General features: G+C 44.0%; 1 protein-coding gene across 1 annotated transcript in view; it reads left to right on the forward strand.

Annotated features, from left to right (window-relative positions):
- ADAMTS6 (ADAM metallopeptidase with thrombospondin type 1 motif 6) overlaps positions 1 to 9,034 on the forward strand; it is a 240,661-nt gene extending 231,627 nt beyond the window's left edge. The window contains exon 25 of the mRNA XM_024578536.4: positions 5,912 to 9,034. Coding sequence (XP_024434304.2) covers positions 5,912 to 6,021 — 110 coding nt within the window. The 3' untranslated portion in view covers positions 6,022 to 9,034. The remainder of the gene's footprint in view (positions 1 to 5,911) is intronic.
- Positions 9,035 to 21,080: the final 12,046 nt, after the last annotated feature.

Below are 21,080 nucleotides of genomic sequence, written 5' to 3' on the forward strand. Positions count from 1 at the left end.
CCCGCCGGGTTCTGCATCTCCACCGGCAGTTTGACAGGCACAGCTGGTTGTACTTTTGTAATCCAGAAGGTAGACCCTTAGGTACTTAGGTCATAACTCTCTACCCACTGCGTTCTTCCTCTGAATGGCATAAAGAACCTACAGGCACAGAGGGCATGCGTTCTCTGTAGAAAGATGCTGAATGGTCCAACCAGGTCATGGAGAGATGTGTCCTGTGTATCGCAACTCACTTCAAGGATACAATTAAACAGGCTTTGCAAGGTTTTATGAATTAAATATAAGAGTACTGCATTTTTGGAGTTGCTCTTGTACTCCTTGGACCAAGCCAAGGCATCAAAGTCACAATGAATCTGAATCTAAATTCATAAGGCTCTGTTCAGTACGAGTATTTTGAAACCACGTCTTTTAGGTCCGGGTTTTGAAAGATTAATCTAAAGCAGCTGGGAAAAAACCCATGGGAACATCAGTGATAAGTAGAGTCAGGTGTTGCCTGTGAAACAGGTTGCCTAAATTTTATCATTCAGTTCTACCAAAACCCAAATTACCAGCAAGACCCAGCAAACCTGGCAAGTGACTTAAGATGCTAAGAATGGGTCCAGTTCACATCACAGGGCCTAGCGGCTGGTTTTCAGTCCTGGGTATATTCCCAAGTCTCCCCGAGAAGAATTTAGGGATACTCCTTAAATTCTCCCACCACAGGTCTTGGGCCTCAGGTAAAGTGAAACTTTATTTTTTGATTGGGAGAGGTATGTATTTTTTAAAAAGGAGAGACTAGTTAGGTCAGCAAAAGATTCCTAGAAGCCACACAGTAAGGACCTCCCACCCTTCCAATAACCTCACAAGAAGAAAGGTAGAAAGAGTGTCTTGTCATTGTCCTCCAGGAGGGTACTTGGCTGTACATGATGATAGATGAGCAAATCAGGCTTCTTCATCTTAACATCCTTGACCCTTGTGGCTCAGATTCCACTCCTTAAAAGCAGTGGATGTAGTGTATCTGTATGAAGAAAATGTGATATATCCATTACAGAGAGATTGTATCACAAAAGATTCTACCTAAACTAAAGGATTCCTTTTACTAGATCTCCCAGTGTAATTGTTTATTTTCAGATTATGTATTACTTGGGTACAGAGAGACTCTTACTTTATAGATATTTTAGATATTAGCTAGATACCAAGGCCAACCAAAGATGGTTTAGAAATTAAAGCAGAACTTTTCTGTTACCCTTTTGAGTTTAGTGGGAAAATGTGGTTTACTTTATGTGCAATAAAGTAGGGTTTTATCACCGATGTAAACTGTGTATTGGCTTAAAGGTGGGAGTAAAAAGACTACTCCACACTTTCAATGGGCTCTGAGGACGAGGCACACTAGTGAGTGATACATTGTATAATGAAGGCCTCTCAACTACATCAGCACAATGCCAGCGAGTCATTCCAAGGGCTCAAAACGTCAGTCTTCACTAAGCTAAGAAAGTGACAGAGGGGCTGAACATCCATATAATTTAAAACTGGTACTAATCTTTTTTAGTACATTTAGCCTTCTGTAATAATAGGGACTTTAAATGTCTTGGTGTGTCTAACATCACCTTTCACTTATGTAATTTTACACAATTTAGGGATGAAGATATAGCTAAAGAAAAGTATTCCGGCTATTCTGAATGCCTTTGACCTAGAACCCTCCTTTCAAACATTTTCCCTGCTCTAAGGTGGCAGAGCAGACCTCCTGATAATGGACCAAAGGTTGACCTACCATCAGTGGTATCAGCCAAGAATACAGAAGTTTTGTCAGGCAGAAACCCTTTTTTTTTTCCACTTAGATGCTAAAAATGCAGCCAAAATAGAGTGGTATTGGAGTCAGACAAACCTGAGTTCTGGTCTCAATTCTTAGGCCAACTAGCTGTGTGACCCAGCATGGGGTTTGCAACCTTTTTGAGCTTCAGTTTTGCCATCTGTGTAAAACCGATGTTTTATATATTTAAGAGGATTAAATGTATAAATATATAAAGCCAACTAAGACAGTGCATGGCACATCGGAGACATTTGGTAAATTATTTTTAGTGTTATTATTACTAGATTAAGCTCTTATGGAGTTAAAAGACAGAGAATAAAAGACTAGTCACAGTTATCTTTGGTGAATAGATTTTCATCATCCCAAAGACTGATTCTTCCAGGTGGGCGGTCCTTAGAAAGCAAAACCAAAAAGGAGGAAGGGAATGGTCCTGGCACCCGCTCCTTTGTGAGAGCCCCTACACTGCATCCAGGCTGAGTGTCCTCATAGAGTCCAAGTGTCACCACTTTAGCATCTCACCAAAGCCCAACCTCGGATCGCCTCCACCCAATCACAATCCACCTGCTCTCTGCTTAATGTCTTTCTGTTTATTTGCTCACGCGAGCCAACCTGTCACCCTTCCTGGGAGCCTATGCACATTTCAGTGTGGGCCCCAGAGAAACAGTCCAGCACGGCTGTCTCACCGGCAGGTGTGCCAGTGACAGTAATGACGAGAGCCAGTAAGCGGAGCGCTTCCCTGTGCTGGGCGCCGTGTCGCCTCCTGTAAGGCCCACGACATCCCATGAACAGATCTTATCACCGTCTCCATTTCGCAGTGAAAAGGCGACGGTTTGGAGAGGTAAAGTCACTTGGCCTCGCACAAGCACACACTGGGAGGAGCCAGAATTCACCCGCGGGCCTCACTCCAGACCTGGCTTCTCACCGCCGTTTTGTGCTGCTGGCGCGGGCGGGTCCCTACCTCCCAATGCTTGGTCCTGCTCCCGCACCCAACTAACGTCCTGCTTCCGATCAAGGTACTCAGAATCGAGTTAGTCGGGAACGCACTTAACAGAGGCATTGGGGAAGTCACAGAAGGACACAGCGGCAGCTGGTCCCCAGGCTGCCCCGGGGCTGGACACCGCCGCCGGCCTGGAGGGCGCTCTGGGCCTCCGCACCCCCAGGAGCGGCGCCTCGTTCCCAGCACCCACCTAAGGAGCCAAATCCCGAGTACTCGTATTTACGAGGGCCTGAGAGGGTGGGTAGAGCAGTTGTTGGAGGGAAGAACAATTTCTGAATATTTTATTTTACTCTATATTTGTCATGTAGTATTGAATCCGATTCCAAAGTCTAAATCTATAAGGAAAAATCTGTGGAGTTGCTTGTATTTTGCTCTTCTCGGAGTTTTCCTGGTCCAGTGACTCTTCCATAAACGGAGTAATGAGTCTCCCGATAGAGTTGTATGTATGCCCAGGGAATATTCCTTGTCCGGTCGGCAAACTGACGTCTGCCTATAGGACAGCGTGTTCTCCGTAGTAACCTAAACGCCGCGTCCTCGTTGAGAAGTTCGGAGTGCAGCGCACTGTTATCAGCTAGTGAGAGATAGTAAGTAATAGTAATAAGATAATGAGTAAGAGATAATAAGTAATAGTTGGCACCCTGGCCGGGCGGCTCGGTTGGCTGCCGCGTCATCGCGTACATCATAAAGTCGTGGGTTTGCTTGCCAGTCAGGGCGCACACCGAGACTGCAAGTTCAACTCCCAGTCGGGGTGCGTGCGGGAGGCCGGGGCGCTGAGAGGCAACCCACCCGGTGTTTCTCTCTCTCTCTCTCTCTCTGTCTCTCTGTCTCTCTCTCTCTCTCCCCCCCACCTCTCTCCCTCTCCCTCTCTCCCCCTTCCTCTCTCTATAAAACTCAATAAATATGTCCTCAGGTGAGGATTAAAAGAAAAACTAATAGGTGTCATAATGACACTAGTTCAGTATTCTGCTCCAATCGGGGGCTGTCTGTGCGCGAGGTGACAGCATGGGGTATCCGCGTTGCAGGCGGGGCGGGACCTCTGATGGTCCCCCTTTGCTGACGGGGAAACTCAGGCCCGGCGAGGTTAACCGGTTTGTTCAGTCATAAAGTTCGTAAATGATAAAGCTAGGGTTAAACCCAGGCAGTCTGGCTTCTAATTTTATCTCCTCGTACTATTAAAACAACCAGTCCTCCTCTATCTGATTATCAGCTAAATCATTTGTATATTTTGGCAAAGAAGGCCAAAGCTAAAGTGTGTTTTGTGTTTCAAGCCGCCCCGCGAAGCCCCACGGCAGAGTCTGTGCGCGGTGGCGTCCCGGGCTGCTGCCCGTGGGGAGGGGAGGGTGGCCGGGATTAAAGCCGAGAGGAACTGTGCCGGCCCCTCTCATCGTTGGTGCTCAGCTCTTTCCCCCATTTCAGTAACTTCGTTACTTTGACAATATATCCCTCTTGGTTACACTGATAAAACTTTTTTCCACAAAAATATTCTTAGTGTAAACTTTTTTTTTTTTTTTGGTTACTTTTGACTGGTCATGACACAGGAAAAGAAAAAAAAAACAACAAGTGACCTCCAAATTAAAATACGTGGAGATCTTTTCAGCTCAAACTCAAACTCAATAGACAAAATACTGACCGATTTCTACATTTTAGTGCAAAATTTAAAGAAGTTTCTACGTGTCTCCTATCTGTTTTCAGCCAAACCATTAACTTACTGAGAATCGTATTGTGGAAAGTTTCTATTCAAATTTCTGACTTCTATTCTCTCTGTAACTCAAATCTTGACTAAGAGAGTTCGACGGTAGCAGAGCTTACATTTTCAGAGGGTTGGGGGTTATAGTCCGAAGGTTCAGGTCTTTCACTGCAAGAGCCTTGAAAGTGAGCTCGGTGCGATCGTTAGCTGACTTTTCAGTAAGAAGGACTGTAAACTCTCCTCCGCCTTTGCACTCAATTTCCCAAGCTTATCACATGGCTCATGTACCATGTACGTGACTTCTTTGAGCTGTGGGGAATTTCTGAAGCGAGGAAAAAACAAGCAAACAACAACAACCAGAGCACTGCTGTTCCGCTAAACTTCACCCAGTGTTCTGCCTGATTCTAATTACCTTCAACAATTTACCCAGGATGCTTCAGTGTGACCACCTGGAAAAGTGAGGGTGGAACTTTGATTCTGGGAGGCATATGGAAATTTAATTACTTGGTTTACAAAGTATTTAAAATCCCCAGATAAAAGTGACCAGAGGACTGGAGAAGAATATCATTACTAGCAGCAGAGGGGTCTTGGGGGTGGTGGGGTCTCTGAGAATCAAAGGCGCATGTCCCTTTCTCTGAGATCCGGCCCTCAGCCCCATCTTCTGTAACCGGCCTCAAGGGGAGATGGAGAAAGAATCATTTATTCACCTTCTGGCTGCAAGGAGTGCAGGCTTCAGGCTTCAACTGTGGCAATTCTAGCACCGAGGAGAAAATACACATAGGAAAAAAGAAGGCCATGTCTCACTTCCAAATTAAAAAAAGACATTTCTACATGTTTCCATAACCCACAGACTGCTGCCATTTGAGGCCAACCCCTCAAAGTTTCCCTCTTTGTCTAGTGTCGTTGCTGAATCTAGGCCACTGTCAGCAATCCTTTTCATTCGCCCCGGCCCATCCCCACGCCTCACAGATGCAGAGGTTCTCTTGAGACATGTGTACTTGGGTATCAAACAATGCAACTCATGTTTGATTTTGGATAACCTTGCACTGCTGAATAAAATAACCCTTGAGAAAGAAGCAATAAAAGCGCTGTAAGAAAAATGACTCATGTTTCGAAGCTGTCTAAAGTGATCACTTATCCAAACAAATGGTAATTCTTTCAAGACATAGTGGGCATGCACCATACTTATAAAAGTCTGGGAGGAAAGCCTTGCAATCTTTTTTTTTTTTTAATTTGTGTTAAAATGTATCAAAAGAATGTTTCTGGTAGGCTGTCCCAGACAGGGTAAGCTTAAAAATAAAAACAAGAACCACATGGATGTGAAAGCCAAGGTGGATTGGCGCAAGGGGAGGCCCTCGCCGAACATCCGGGCTCGTTGGCTTGTTTATGTACTTGTTTATGTGCCTCTAATTGTTTTCCATTTTCTGCCCCCATTTGTTAGAGTGCAAAGATGTGAACAAAGTGGCTTATTGCCCGCTGGTGCTGAAGTTCGAGTTCTGCAATCGAGCGTACTTCAGACAGATGTGTTGTAAGACCTGCCAAGGACAGTGACCCACGGAAAGCCAGAGACAGGGCCTTGTCACTTCGTCGTGGAAATGTGTCCATCAAAGGGAGCCACCCAGAGGAAGAGGACTGATGTCCTTGCAAATACATTACCCTGTGGAAAACGTAACCACTGGTCAGCCCTAGCTGACAGGATTTCAATATTATTTTAACTTCTGTGAAGTAGGATTTATTGATCCAAAGTGCTGGACACAGTTTCAGGGGGGAATGCCAGAGCGGAGAGATCCAAACAACACAGGGAGACTTGCTTACTGTGGAACGTTTGTGTTCTTTCGAGTAAATCCAACAGCCTGTTTACCTCCTTGGACCATTAAGATAATTTTTATTATAGACTTAGCAATGACACTGAATCCATTTGTATTTAAAACTTTAAAATGTAGCTGTTACAATTTGGTCAACTATGGAAGTAAAGAAGATTCAGAAATCTTAAATCATAGCTTAAAATATTTACTATACTTTATCTCGCTACCACAGCACCACAATTTAAATTCTAAAGATGGGCTTTGAACTATAATTTAAGGAGCAATTATAAATCAAAAGTAATGAAAGCTTGTATGATTTTTCTTCCTTCTACTTAATTTCCTTAAGAATAATCCCCTGTTCTGAACACTGCTGTGAGCCATACATAAACTATCTTAACCTGAACAACAGTGAAGGACTTAGTTGAAAGCAGTGCATCCGTTACTGCAGCTGTGCAGGTCTATAAATTCAGTGCTAAAAGACTGTGGCCAACCTGCCGTTGTGCAAGTGAAGCTGAGATTTCCATTAAAAGTTTAAGAGAAAAAACATTTCAGTGTCACGCAGAAGCCAGACCGGGGTATGGTAGAGACTGAAGTACCAGGCCCTTTGCTGCCATCCCACAGGATGCCTCAGCTCTTAATCTGAGTCACTCGGACTCACTTGTGTTTACATCCTCACCAGCCACAGGGCGGCCTCTGCCCCGCTGGGTCGCTGCACGCATTGTTAGGCTTACAGAGACGATGCCATGCAAAAGATAGACGGGCTCAGTAACAACCAGGGTCTTGCTCAGACCCCTTTGCTGACAATTATGATGGGTTCCAGATGTCCCTTCTGTGGCAGAAGGGCATTTATTTATGTGGGAGCAAGTGTGTGTGTGTGCGGGCGCTTTGGAGTGTGTGGGTAGGCGAGTGTGCATGCACATGGATGTGCTGTTTCTGTGAGGTTTGCAGTAGGCACGGGATAGCAACCAAAGAAGAAAACGCACGAAGACTAGAGATCATAAAGCATAATTTTAATAGTCACTCAACCAAGCATGTTATATTCTTATGGGTACTCTGAACAGCAATTAAATGTGAAGCCCAGTTTCTTGAGCAAGTCAAATTCTAGAATCAAATCGACCTGAATTAAACTGACTCGCTCCCCCCTTCCCTAGCCACAAGTTTCACATCATGCTCATCAAACAGTGAAACAGTGAAAATTTCTTTAAAAAAGAAAGAAGAAAAAGAGGGTACTTGTTTCTTACTAACATTTTGTACTTGAACACTCGTAGCTAGCGGCGGTTCTTGACGAATGTGCTTTGTGTCCTGCCCGCGTGTCCACCATGCCACCCCAGCACCTCTGAGTCCAACCTAATGGCTACTGTGTAAAGATGCTACATGCAGTTAAAGAGTATGTTTGACTTCAATCCATCACTGTGCTCTGAAACTCCATGTCAGGCATGTGGCTTTTTCCACGACCTACCGTGGCTGATTAGGTGCTATCGGGAAGGAAAAGAGACTCACAGAGTCCAAATACCAACCTAGACTTCAGGTTAGCTGTGAAGAGTCAACATGGGATGTTGCTCTGCGTGCTCAGGTGTGGTCCTTTATATCTCATCACCAGCTTTCTCCACCCCACAGCTCACCTCCCTGAGCTTCCCTGGGAGAGCTATTAACGATACTTGAGAGCTGTGGCCGGGGCCCCTATCTGTGCTGCCCTTACAAGACCAGCCTCAGTGCCATGTTAGCCATTCAGTTGAAGGGAGGGCGGCCCGTGGGCAGTGCGGCCCCAGCACTGAATTTCCTTGGTGCTCTGCAAAGAGCAGCTCACTTGGTGCTAACATGCCCTGGTGACATCAACAAAAGAGGAGTGGTTTCTGTGGCACTTTAGACACAATAGGTTCTATTCAGGTTTGCCTTTCTCCAACATAAAGATCAGTTCATGTTTTTTCTTTCAAAAGATTTCTTACATGACTGATTAAAGGCCATTTTTTTTAACCTCACCTGTGAGGGCCATCCTCCTGGGCACCCTGCAGGCCCCCAAACTGGTGCTGGGAGAGAAGGGCAGCCAGGGTTCCCTGTGGGCTGTGCATGGGCACCAGGGAGCTCCCAGGGCCAGCATCAGGCCACCTTTTCAGGAGGAACCAAGCACAGAATGTAACAGGACTAAACATCTTCAGATAGGCCCTGAATTTAAATCTGAGGGGGGTGGAAATCACGTTCCACAGCACATCACAATACCGCTGCTACTCTCTAGTCAATCGGTGGCTACATAGTGTTCTTTTCCTAAACAGCAACAATAGGCTCATCAGTGGAGGCTAAGCCACAGAGGCAGACCCTCCAAAAATAATGCGTTATATAGACTACTTAGGGACCCCCAAGGAAGCTGGTACTCTGCGGCTGAGAGCAGAACCCACCACTGGCATAAAGGCCTGCCCTACACTGAAAGGGAAATGTACCCAACTGATTAAATCCCTTGAGACACATGTAACTCTCCAGTCAGTTCATTTCACTAGGAATCTTTTGAGTGAATGTCACATAGGTATCCTTAATAATACAGAATGAAATTACCTTTGTATTATTGTGATTAGTTGTTGCTTATTATTTTGTACTCAGTATTAATGTGGTACACTGTTACTTTTATTTTTTGCTTTTGTAAATTATATTCTAATTTATTGCCATTTTTCCTAACACTTGTCCTTCATTCATTCTCCTGCTTGTACTGAAAATGAAAAGTCATTGTAACACTTGATGGAGTGAAATTCCACACCAGGCACAGATTTTTTAACATAGATAATTTAGTAAAAATAAAAATTCAGCTTGTAAGAATGATTCAGATGGAAGTTGTCTATTTCTTGAATAGCTGGTATTAAACTTGAGGTAGGAGGAATCTATCCCTTGGACTACCACAGCTACATTTCCCAAATTTTCCAGGTAGTATTCAGGATTGAGTTAATTTGCATTCTCATTATTATTATTCTTATTACCCTCCCCAGAGATCACACCTATTTTTATTTCAGTGGTATCTAAACGCAAGGGCTTGGGATACTTCTGGTGGGGTCATATCCTCAGATGCCACCAGTCAGCTCTAAGACTAGAAAAGAAGTCCAGATTGGCCACTGCCACTTACCTCCCATCACCTAGCTCACAACTATTTGACCCCTGCTTTTGTCTTCCATGTAGATTCTTTAGCATAGGAAAAGATGCTGAACAAAAGAATTCATACTTGAAGTGTTTTTCTTCTCAGAGTCAACAGTGAGCATAGAAACATTGTCTTTGCTGAGTTGGGGACACTATCTTATGCAAAGGAAACTCAGCAGCCAATAAGCTACTTAGTTATTTGAGTATTTCCATAATGACAACTTCATCAATTGCATAAGAAGATACGGAAAGCCCTAGCATGGTTGTGCTTAATCCACTTAGCCCCATGCCTCATACACACACGTTCAATCTTACACATTATGAGTCAGGTGAGACGATTAGATACTCTTGGGGAGTATTTCCACGACGTCATCTCAGAAGCCAAAAGTGGGTGAAGCGTTATGAATGCGCAGTTAACGAGAAGACTGTGGGACCCACCGTTTGAACTCCCCACTGCATTTGCAGAGTAGATCTGCCAGAAGCTGGAAAAGGGGGAATACCAAGAAACAAGGCCTGCCTTAGCATAGAATCCTCAGATTCAAATCTATCTTTTCACCTACGGTTGTTTTCCAGCTTAAATGTTTCCCCCCCCCTTTGAAATATCTAAAGCAGGGGTCCCCAATCTGTGGTCTATTAGGAACCAGGCTGCAAGCAAAGCTCGCCTGAGCTCTACCTGCTGTCCCCCCACCAACCCGTCTTCCATGAAACTGGTCCATGGTGCCTAAAATGTTGGGGACTGCTGATCTAAAGCACACTGTCCTACTTAGGACACTGACCCGAAGACAATCTACCCTCCTTGCAGTTTCCTCCACCCTCCGGGGGGGCACTCGGATCATTCCTAAGAATGTATGCTCCGAAAGGCCAGCTCACTTCTTTTTCAAGTAAATTAGAAAGAAAGTTGGGTATTGACGTTGGCGAGAAATATGTGTGAATTGATTTGACTAGGATAAGATTCATTACTATTTTAAAAGGGGGGAAGAAATGTGGTCACAGAAAAGAGAAAAGATCAGCCACTGAATAGAAAAGTGATGGGGAATCTGCATTTGGAATTCTGTCTCATTCGTATCGTCAAATGTGTGGAATAAACTCACAGAAGTTTCTTAAAAGAACAGCTGTTCACAATGGTTTTATGCCTCAGACTTCAAAACCTCAAGCCAGGACTTAAAAGGAAAATGGTCTTCTGTCCCATCTCTTTCTCACAGGGTTATTTCTAGCATTCCTTGTCCCTCATTTTATCCTCAGACAGTAACTGAGGCCAGAAATGGAGCAGTGGTTTGAGGGCTGGCTTCATGCTGGGGGGGGGGGGGGGGGCGGAACCGCCATTAAGCCTGTATTGTCTTTTCGTGGATGGCTCTCCTTAGCCTTGAGCTGCATAGGTGATGACAGCTAATTTTCAGGGCAACATCCTGTGTTCCCTGGAACAACACTGGGCGGTTACACAAGGGCCCAGTAGCACCCAGTGTCCCCCACTCCAGGGACTGGGGAGCCTGAATAATCCTGTTTACTCTGGTAATGGAACATCAGCCTGACCAGTCCAATATCCCCACCCAAGACCTTAAGGCTTGTGAAGTTCGATCAAGAGGTCTCTTCTTGGATCTTCTCTAGGATACCGTACCTTACAGAGGCGTTTCACATGAGAAGGGGCAAGTTCTCACACCAGCTCCCGACCCCTCAGAAGTTACAATGCCTCCCTCTAGTCAATGAATGGCTCAACACTGGGTAGCTTCCACTAGACCCAGACCAGGAAACATCTTGGAGGAGCCTGGTCTGTGTCCCCAGCAAAGGTGGCTGTGACCAGTAATTGTGAGAGGAGGCCCCTAAAATCCCAAGCAAATGGAGCAGCAGGACTTTCCAGCCCAGGCTGGGTGTGGCCTCTGTGTCTAGAGAGTGGCATCAGCCATGGGCATTCATATACACAAGCATTACTTGCTGAGCGCCGGCCCCGGGCTAGACACTTGCGTGTGTTCTCGTATTGAAGGGGTTACAACTGAACCATGAGGACGATACCATCAGATGCCAAAAAAGGCTCAAGAGGCTCAGCTGTCAAGGGCCACAGAACCAGTGAGGGGAGCCTTGCCTCTTGGGCACATGGAAGAGAGCTGCCTGGTCTGCATTTGGGACAGGGAAGTTCAGAAGGGCACTAGACAGAAACTGACTCATCAGCCCAGAGGAGACAGGTCCTCCTTCCTGGGCAGCAGTGGGCCCAAGAACTTGAGAGGGACCTCAGGGGGCAGGAAAAGGGAGAACTTTGGGCTCCTGTCTCAGTAGGTAGTGGTGGTGTTCACTACGAAAATTCCTATGTCTGGTGACAAAATTGCAAGTGGGGGCCCAAAGTGGTTTCCGAGCATGTAGTTAGAGTCTGTGGGAAGATCAGAGACCTTCGAGGATGGAGGGCGTTTGCACTGGCAGTCAGCGGCCAAACACAACACGAAGGCTCCCTCTCCCCTGCAACGTCCTGTTTTGAATCACAGAGCCTGTTCCTGCCCAACAGCCCCCCGCACCATTTCCAGACACGCCAGATGGCCTCGCTGACCTGTTTCAACACACTGGAGCTGAATGATTCCTGGGTTGGCTGTGGGGTAGATTTTTAGAAAGAAAGATGGGTTTTTCTCTGTCTTAGTCAGAGCAGGACCATTGGGGCTTGAAAACTTGGGCCATCAGGCTGCTGGCAGCGAGCACGTTCTTTGACCTTCTGTGGTGGGTCCGCAGAGTGGAACCAGGTGTTCTTTCAGCCCATGCCAGAATGTACTGGCCGCCCAACTGGCCACCTGCCTCCACCCCACCGACGGGGCTTTGTCTGGCCTTCTACCAAACAGCTGTGCTGGGAGCCACAGGTGGCCGCCCACGCTTGTGCCCAGGCCAGCAGCTGCATTGGCTTGGCTCATCCTGGCAAGAGGGACCTCATGTGGCTGTGCCCCTTTGCCCCAACTCCTCCCCGAGCCAGGTCACTCAAGGGGCTGAGGAGAAGGAAAACCAAAGCTTAAATACACTAAAAATGTGCTTTTGTGGTTCAAAGGCAATCAGAAAGCATCCTGTTCTCTTCTCCTTCAATGTAATCAATTCGGTATTTTATGTCAATCATTCAAATTAATCTGATGTAAATTAATAACTAGTTCTTGTTTGATGGGTGTATTATTGTTAGAATAAAAGTCTCATAATGCTATGTATCTATGTAAATATAAAAGCAGGGGAAGATGACATCCCAACATAAAAAAAATACCAGTATCTAGGAAACCATTCTAGGTATCTAGACAATCAACAGCATTATTTGACATTCTGTAACAACACCCACAGGAGTGGCTAAAATATAATATGAGTTTGAATTTAAGTGAGTAGCAAAAAAAATGTTATCACACCTAAACTACTTACGATAAAAACCATTTGATTCAGTCTTAAACTTTAGAACAGAAAAAAGCAAACTGGAGAAATTAAATATTTTATTTTGAGAAAATATTTTATTTTGATCAAAAAGAGAAAGTATATGTTGAAATTATGAAGCAAGACTTGGCTTTGAAGGTTTTCTGAGTGCGGGCTGAGCCAGGAAGACGTCCTTGTTCTGCATTCAGGGTCCAAGTCCCCTCCAACGAGGGACGCTCCCGCTGGAGGGAGTGTGGGGGACCCGCTATTTCCTTTCATCCCACATTTCATCTTAGATGCAGAGTACAACTGTCTCGTATGTCTGGCTTTCTAAATCAATGTGCTAGAGCTTAACTCTCCAAACGAGCATCGTCCCCTTTCATGTAAGTGCTGGAGTTCACTCTGTACTCATTCTAAGAGTAAAATCGTCATTCAAAACATTTTTAAATTGCTTGTTTAGACTATCTCCCAGTGTAGGGCGGATTTGACTTTTGTGAAAGTCTAAAACTAAATCTGGTGAGTAAATTGCATGTAATCATTTTGGCTACAACTATCTTATGCGTCTTATGAATTGACCCCAAATGATGTACAAAAGGAACTCCCAATGTGCTTTGAGTAGGTGATTGCTTTGAAGGATTTCACTCATATGGGCACAAAAGGGCCGGTATTTTGTCTAAAGATTATTGGCATTACTTTATAATCCAACTTAAAATTGATATAATACAACATTTCACCACATGTTTTGCTATTTCCAGTTCTAAAATTAGCTGGAACCTGGACCACCTAAATGGTGTGCTATCTTTTAGGGAGGAGAGAGATCCCTGACCTCTCAGGATTGAGTAAGCCTCACACCCAGGAAGCCAAACTGCTTCTCCAGCCCCCCGCCCCCCAGTGGGTAAACAGCTGTTCTCACCTGATTCTTTTTCCTGGAGTCTCTGGAGTAAAAACTCTCCTTCCAGAGGGGCTAAGTAACCCAGGTCCATCAGCAGCATTAACGAAGCTGTGACTGAGTAGGCGAGAAGGGGCCCCCAAGGCTCCTCACCCCTGAGGCATGGCAACCATATCCATGTACCCGATTTCCTTGTTATGTGGGTGTCCCATTTCTTTTTTCTTTTTTACTTATTAATTGAATTTATTAGGGTGACATTGATTAATAGTTATATAGATTTCAGGTGTACAACCCTATAATACATCATCCGTATATTTGTATTGTGTGTTCACCACCCCAAGTGAAGTCTCCTTCCATCACCGTTTATCCCCCCTCTACCTTCTACCTCCCCAGACCCGCCTTTTCCTCCAGTAATCACCATACTGCTGTCTGTGTCTGTGAGGCTTTTTTTTTTTTTTTTTGCTTAATCCTTCCACCTTTTTCACTCAACCTGCAACCTCCTGTTGTGTTTCATTTCTGTAGCTTGAATCACTTCCTTTTTACTTAAATGATAATTCCAAGATAACCCGGTCCTTCGACTAATCCTTCACTGGCTGTGTGTCAGCCTACCATCCAGCACAGACTGCTCCCTTAACTTGCTTTCCTCCTAAGTTTTCGAAGAAGTCGTTAAAGTGTAAACAGATATGTAAACGTATGAGAGTCTGCTATTGTGAGGAATTCCAAAAGTGCATATTTTAAAGAGGATAGCTACTATCTTACTCATCTAACATCAAAGTGTGAATTTTCACCACATACACATATATATCAAGACACAAATCAAAAAGTTATTCCCAACATGCCTTAAACACCATAATTTTTATATCTTTTTCCCCTGAAAGAAACAAATCACTTTTAATTCATACCATTTCCCTCTAAACAGCTTCAAAATGTCTTCTCTGTGGCCAAGAATTATTGTTTTCCAAAATTAGCAACGTCAGCCATGACTGGGGACACTCTTAGGGTCCATTGTCACTCTGAGTCAAGAAGAACACTTCACGGTAAATGTGTTTACATTTCCTCCCTCAAAGAGCTTAACCAGATTAATTTTTTGCCAACTTTATAATAATTCAATTACTGATAATTGACTGGGAGAAATGTCCCGATAAGACAGACAGATGGGATCCCTTCAGGGAGTTCCATGAAAAAAGGGGCTATATATTTATTTAATGCAATGTCCTTTGTACGAGTGAGAGATGCTGAGAAATTTGTGAGTACACAAAACACAGTTTATTATTATTATTTATTTATTATTGTATTATTTTGCATATGAAGAACTGTAAACCTACTTTTGCCCCACCCTATATTTAATTCAATGTCCTTTGCTTTAGGCAGTAAATTAGCAACTTTCGTGTCCTTATATTTGTTTTATTTATTTTGGAAATTCTCAAACATGGGCAAACGTAGAAAGAATACTTTAATGACTCCGACTTCTTCACCCAGCTTCTGTAATAATCGACTCATGACCAGTCTTGTTTCCATATATTTTCATCTACTGTGCGCTATTTAAGCAGATGTATCATTTTGTGGCAGGCAGTTAGACAGGCCTGAGCAGAGCAAGGACAACGGGCCCGGTACAGAGGTCACCAGGGTGGAAATGCCTGGGTGCCTAGCAATGGGCAAAACGGGGGAAACAAGGACCTCATCCCAGGCTAACCTTCCCCCCCCCCTAGCATATCTCTCTCTGGTCATGGCATTTAGACCCCCTGACCTTTCATATCAATGTTCATATGGCTCACACTCTCCCGTCCCCTTTCCTCCCCTGGCATTTCCCCAGTCATGGAGCAGAACCCCTTGCAGGAGGAACAAGGGGCCAAACAGGGGCCTCATGTGACTCTCCTGCGGGCCCTTGCACAACCACACCCTGAAGCGCTATCCCCTGGGATAGCATCTAGGCCTTGGTTGTGTTTCAGCTCCAGGCCCAGCAAAGCAGAAAAACCAGACAAGCGATGCCATGGCTGTCATCAGGACCAAGGTCACACCTGGAAGGCTGAGGAATATTCTATTGAGATCCTCCCCTGTTTTGTCCCCTAAAATCTCCGCCCTTAAAAGCCCTTAGGACTGAGGACCTCACATGGCTCTCTCTTTGGGGCATGTCTGCACCTTTCCCTACCCGCTTCCCCTGGGGAGTTTTCCTTGCTTCTCTCTTTCTCCTAAGCTCCAACAGCCCTTCTTTGGCCTCTGTAACTTGTTTCCTGAGCCCATATATTCTATGGCTCACTTCTTCTACCTCTCTGACTTTTTAAATAAACTCTCTTATATAGTTTGAGTCTTGATCCTGAATTCTTTCTTAGCCAGAACTCAAGTACTGAGGTTGCTGAACCGAGGTCCAGTCCAACTCCACTTGTTTCACTGTCTTGTTTCTCTGTTGCAAATCACATTCAGGAAAAGGAACATCCAGCATTGATCTCTGGTCCCAAAAGAATGTTACAAAAACAAGTAGCTCATGGAGAAAGCAAATGCCCCTTCTCTGGTCCTTCTGGACCATGGCTGCTTGCAGCCTTAGACACCTAAGACGACATTGCCTGGTACAGCTGCCTTCTTGTTGCAAAGGATTTTTATCCATACTTTTCTTTACGATCAGCTCTTCAAGAGCCAGTTAATGAAACTTCGCTTGAATTCCCTCTTCAGTCTCCCACTCCAGTGCAAAATTTCCAGCTGTAACCATCAGTTATGAATAACTAATTGTAACCAGGCTTGACTGTGGAATAAAGTGTGCAGTTAAAAGTTATCTTTGTAGGGAAGTGCCATGATGTCTGCAAAGAGCTTTCAAAGGACTGATGTTTTGAAATGGGGAGAGGGGTTTGTAGAGAGCAAGCAATAAAACAAATGTCGCCAATGTTAATAATTGGTGAATATAGGGGACGGATACATGAGAAGAAAAGCATTCATCCCTATAGAAGTGTGTGTGTGTCCATGTGCGTGTGTGTGAGAGAGTGCAAGAGGGGGCAGGGAGAGAGGAAAAGAGAACAAGCAATGTTGTATAGATATATCAGTCAAAGAGTTGGAGCTGAGTGAATGACTCTTCCCTTTCTCTCCTTTCTCAGCGGGAAACCAAGTGAAGGGCAGGAGCTGCAGCCACAAGTCTTTCATGCAGAGCGGCCAGAAAGGAGAGCAACTGGGCTGAACACGAATTCTGAATCCTAGTCCAAGCGTGAGTTTTTCTCCAGTGATAGCAGTGCTTCCCAGACTTTCAAATTTCATGGGCCAGTGAAATTTCAAAACTACTTTGGAGACTGATACAGAGGGGCTAACTTTTTACTTTGCTAAGTAAGGACATTAAAAAAAAAGTTGTCATTTATTATTACCATCCAAAGTACCTTTCTTTTAAAAAGTACATTTTATTTTTTTAAAGAAACTACATTTTAACACCCCCAAAGTGAATGTGTTTCACTTTAGCAGAGGTTGCTATGGTGTCCTTATTTTTCTATTTAATGTGTTTTTGAATCAGAAGGCTTTTAGCTCTAAGTATACAGATCTAAACAAGCAACTTAAACACCAAACACAGGGAAGCTCCGAAGTGAAGCCCACTGTTCTAGCAGGTTCTGCAGGACCGGGGGCTCCTCCCCAACCTTTCCCTCTGCTCGAGTGACCATGGTTCCCTTTATATGCAAGGTGGCAGCAGCAGTCCTCTGACACATACAGGAGACAGCAGCGAGCAAAGAGCAGAGGAGTAAGAATGTTCCCAGAGCCCCCAGCAAATGTGCCTCTAGGACACAGTGTCCAGGACTGAGCCACAGTCCATGCCCTGGCACCAGCGAGGCTGAGAGCATCTGCAGGACTTTGCTGCTCTGCTGGAAGCTGCCTCTGCTATGAGGGGCAGGGATCGGCTTGGTGCAGGGACCCAGGAACAGACTCAGGTCTCTGAAAGGTTCCTCTGGGTCTGGCATGAATCCAAAGTCCGATATTTGGGAGCTAATCACTTAGTGATTCCCATGTTGAGGTCTTCATTGCTTACTGAGCCTATATCCACCATCTAAGAGGTGCTTCATTTAGTTTCATTCAAGTTTAGAGCAGAGATCTGTGTAAATAACTATCAAAGTCTTGCCTAGCCAAGTGATATTACAGCTCTGTTGAAAAAAGCTTGGGTTTCCATCATTTTACCCCTAGTCACATAGGAACAACTACCCATCTTTAGGAACTGCCTTATTGAATTATTCATGAAAGCAAAGGTATTCAGACCCACAGAACTGGCCTTCCTTTGCTACACAAAGGAAATTGTAACAGCTCCTAGTGGGAGTTAGTGTAACAGTTAGTAAAATGAACTGTTTACTATCGTGACAAACTGTGGAAAATGATGATAACCCACAAATAATTTTAAAACAACATTTTAGCCTGCAGCTGAAGTCTCTTTCATAACATGTACCATCACTAAAATTATACAAAAGATAAATTACAATTTTAATAAAAAACTGAAGAAAAAGATTTCTAGAGTGACAATGAAACAACAATATAGAATCTCTCTTCCCCCAATCTAACAAAGCAAACAACAGAACTAAAAATCACCAGCAGCAAACAAACAAAAGAGGCAGAATAATTTTCAGCTGTCAATATTGAAAAATGGTAGTGGAAGAAAAATCTTGTGCAGCCCATAATTTGACACAACTTTGAATTTTGCCCCCACCCATCATAAATGGTACTTAGGAAAGAAGGTGAGTCAACAAAATCCTTGAAAATTCTCACTAAGACTCTCAAATATGGGAAGAAGCTGACTGAGACTGAGTAGGTGGCTGTGGGAAAAACAGGGTCATTCTAGAGCAGAAGTTCCTGCTTGCCACAACTATAGAGATTTAAAAAAAAAAAGGGCTATGTTCTGTGAAAACCAGTATGGACATTTGTCAAAAAATTAAATATAGAATTACCATAATTTCCAGCACTTCCATGTCTGGGTATATCATTTGAATTCATGAGACTTAAAACAAAATTTTATACTCAACCTCAATCACACTAATCTTTTATCAGTGTGATTTTATTATGACTTCTAGCCACAACTGGCAAATCTGCCCAACTTGGCCTTCACCCGTCGCTTCCCTCAGCCATCAAGGGCCCCACACCTGCCTCAGCCTTACTTCATTCGAGTATAATATTTGCAGCAGTTGTCTTCTTAGTAATCTGTTTCTGCCCACTGATAGAAAATTTAAAAAAACTATTTGAACAAGAATGCTCTGCCTAGGAACTATCACCACAATATCTACAGCAATTTGTGCTCACATCCAAAATGATATTTAAAAAATTATTGTTTTGTCCACCTCAACTCAATTAGGCTTAATTATAGTAACTATTGGTATTAATTAACCATAACTAGCATTTCTTCACAGCTACACACATGGTTTCTTCAAAGCCATACAGTTTATATGTTCTGGGTTCTTTATTCATAATCTAAAAAATGAACAGTTTATTTAAAACATTACCTTTTGCCACAACCTCACTCATCATTGGAAGTTGAGCATTTACAGGCACACCTTTCCCCACAGGCTTCCCTCCAAAGTCTTAGGGAACCCTTTACTGCCAACCGCTGAGCCCTACTGGTCACTCTCAATGCCCCTTTCCTAACAGCTGTGTAGTGTACCAAAATTGTTTTCTTCAAACTTCTGGGACAACTTCAATTTTCTACCTTAATTATAATTAATGGAAACAACTGGGTGACTTCTGGCCAAGATGGAGGGATAGGTGGGTGCTCTGTGGCTCCTCGCACAAACAAAAGAAGGACAACAACAAATTTAAAAACAAAAAACAACCAGAAGTGCCAGAAAATCAAACTGTATGGAAGTCTGACAACCAAGGAGTTGAAGAAGAAACATTCATCCAGACTGGTAGAAGGAGTGGAAATGAGCAGCCAGGGTGGGGAGGACTCACAGCGAGGTGGCAGCTGGAGGAGCGGGCTGTCCCACATTTGCGTGTGGATAGACCGGGAGGAACAACTGAGGAGTGAGACAGACTGTGCAACCCAGAGTTCCAGTGTGGGGAAATAAAGCCTCAAAACCTCTGACTTAAAAATTATGTGGGGGTTGAGGTGGTGAGAGAAACTCCCAGCTTCACAGAAGAGTTTGTTGGAGAGACCCACGAGGTCCTAGAACGTACACAAACCCACCCACCCGGGAATCAGCACCAGAAGGGGCCAACTTGCTTGTGGGTAGTGGCAGAGAGGACTGGAAGCTGGCAGAGAACTAAGCAGGCTGCATTGTCTCCTCTTGGACCCCTCTCCCACATTCAGCACCACAGTTCAGAGAGGTGGGTTGCCCCACCCTGGCGAATACCTAAGGCCCTGCCCCTTCCTGTGTGACAGGAACACAGAGACAAAAAAAAAAAAAAAAAAAAGAAAAAAAAGTGGGGGCCCAAATGAAAGAACATATCAAAGCTCCAAAAATAGAACTAAACATTGAAGAGATACCCAACCTATCAGATGCACAGTTCAAAACACTGGTAATCAGGATGCTCACAGAACTGATTGAGTATGGTTGCAAAATAGAGGAAAAAGTGAAGGCTATGAAAAGTGAAATAAAGGAAACCAACAGTGAAGGGAAGGAAACTGGGATTCAAATCAATGGTTTGGACCAGAAGGGAGAAATAAACATTCAACCAGAAAAGAATGAAGAAACAAGAATTCAAAAAAAATGAGGAGAGGCTTAGGAACCTCTGGGACAACTTTAAACTTTCCAACATCTGAATCATAGGGGTGCCAAAAGGGGAATAGGAAGAGCAAGAAATTGAAAAGTTATTTGAAGAAAAAAAAATGAAGGAGAACTTCCCTAATCTGGCAAAGGAAATAGACTTCCAGGAAGTTCAGGAAGCTCAGAGAGTCCCAAAGAAGTTGGATCCAAGGAAGCACACACCAAGGCACATCATAATTACATTACTCAATATGAAAGACAAGGAGAGAATCTGAAAAGCAGTAAGAGAAAAGGAGACAGTTACCTACAAAGGAGTTCCCATAAGACTGTTAGCTGATTTCTCGAAAGAAATCTTGCAGGCAAGAAGAGGCTGGAAAGAAGTATTCCAAGTCGTGAAAGACAAGGGCCTGCATCCAAGATTACTCTATCCAGCAAAGCTATCATTTAGAATGGAAGGGCAGATAAAGTGCTTCCCAGATAAGGTCAAGTTAAAGGAGTTCATCATCACCAAGCCTTTATTTATAAGAAATGTTAAAGGGACTTATCTAAGAAAAAGAGGATGATCAAAACTATGAACAGTAAAATGATAACAAACTCACAACTATCAACAACTGAACCTAAAAAACCCAAAATCCAAAACAAACTAAGCAAAGAACTAGAACAGGAACAAAATCACAGAAATGGAGATCACATGGAGGGTTATCAGGGGGGAAATGTGGAAAAGGTACAGGGAATAAGTAGCATAAATGGTAGGTAGAAAATAGGCAGGGCCCATGGACATGAACTAATGGGGGA

Source organism: Desmodus rotundus, chromosome 1, assembly GCF_022682495.2.
Source record: "Desmodus rotundus isolate HL8 chromosome 1, HLdesRot8A.1, whole genome shotgun sequence".
Classification (NCBI taxonomy): Eukaryota; Metazoa; Chordata; class Mammalia; order Chiroptera; family Phyllostomidae; genus Desmodus; species Desmodus rotundus.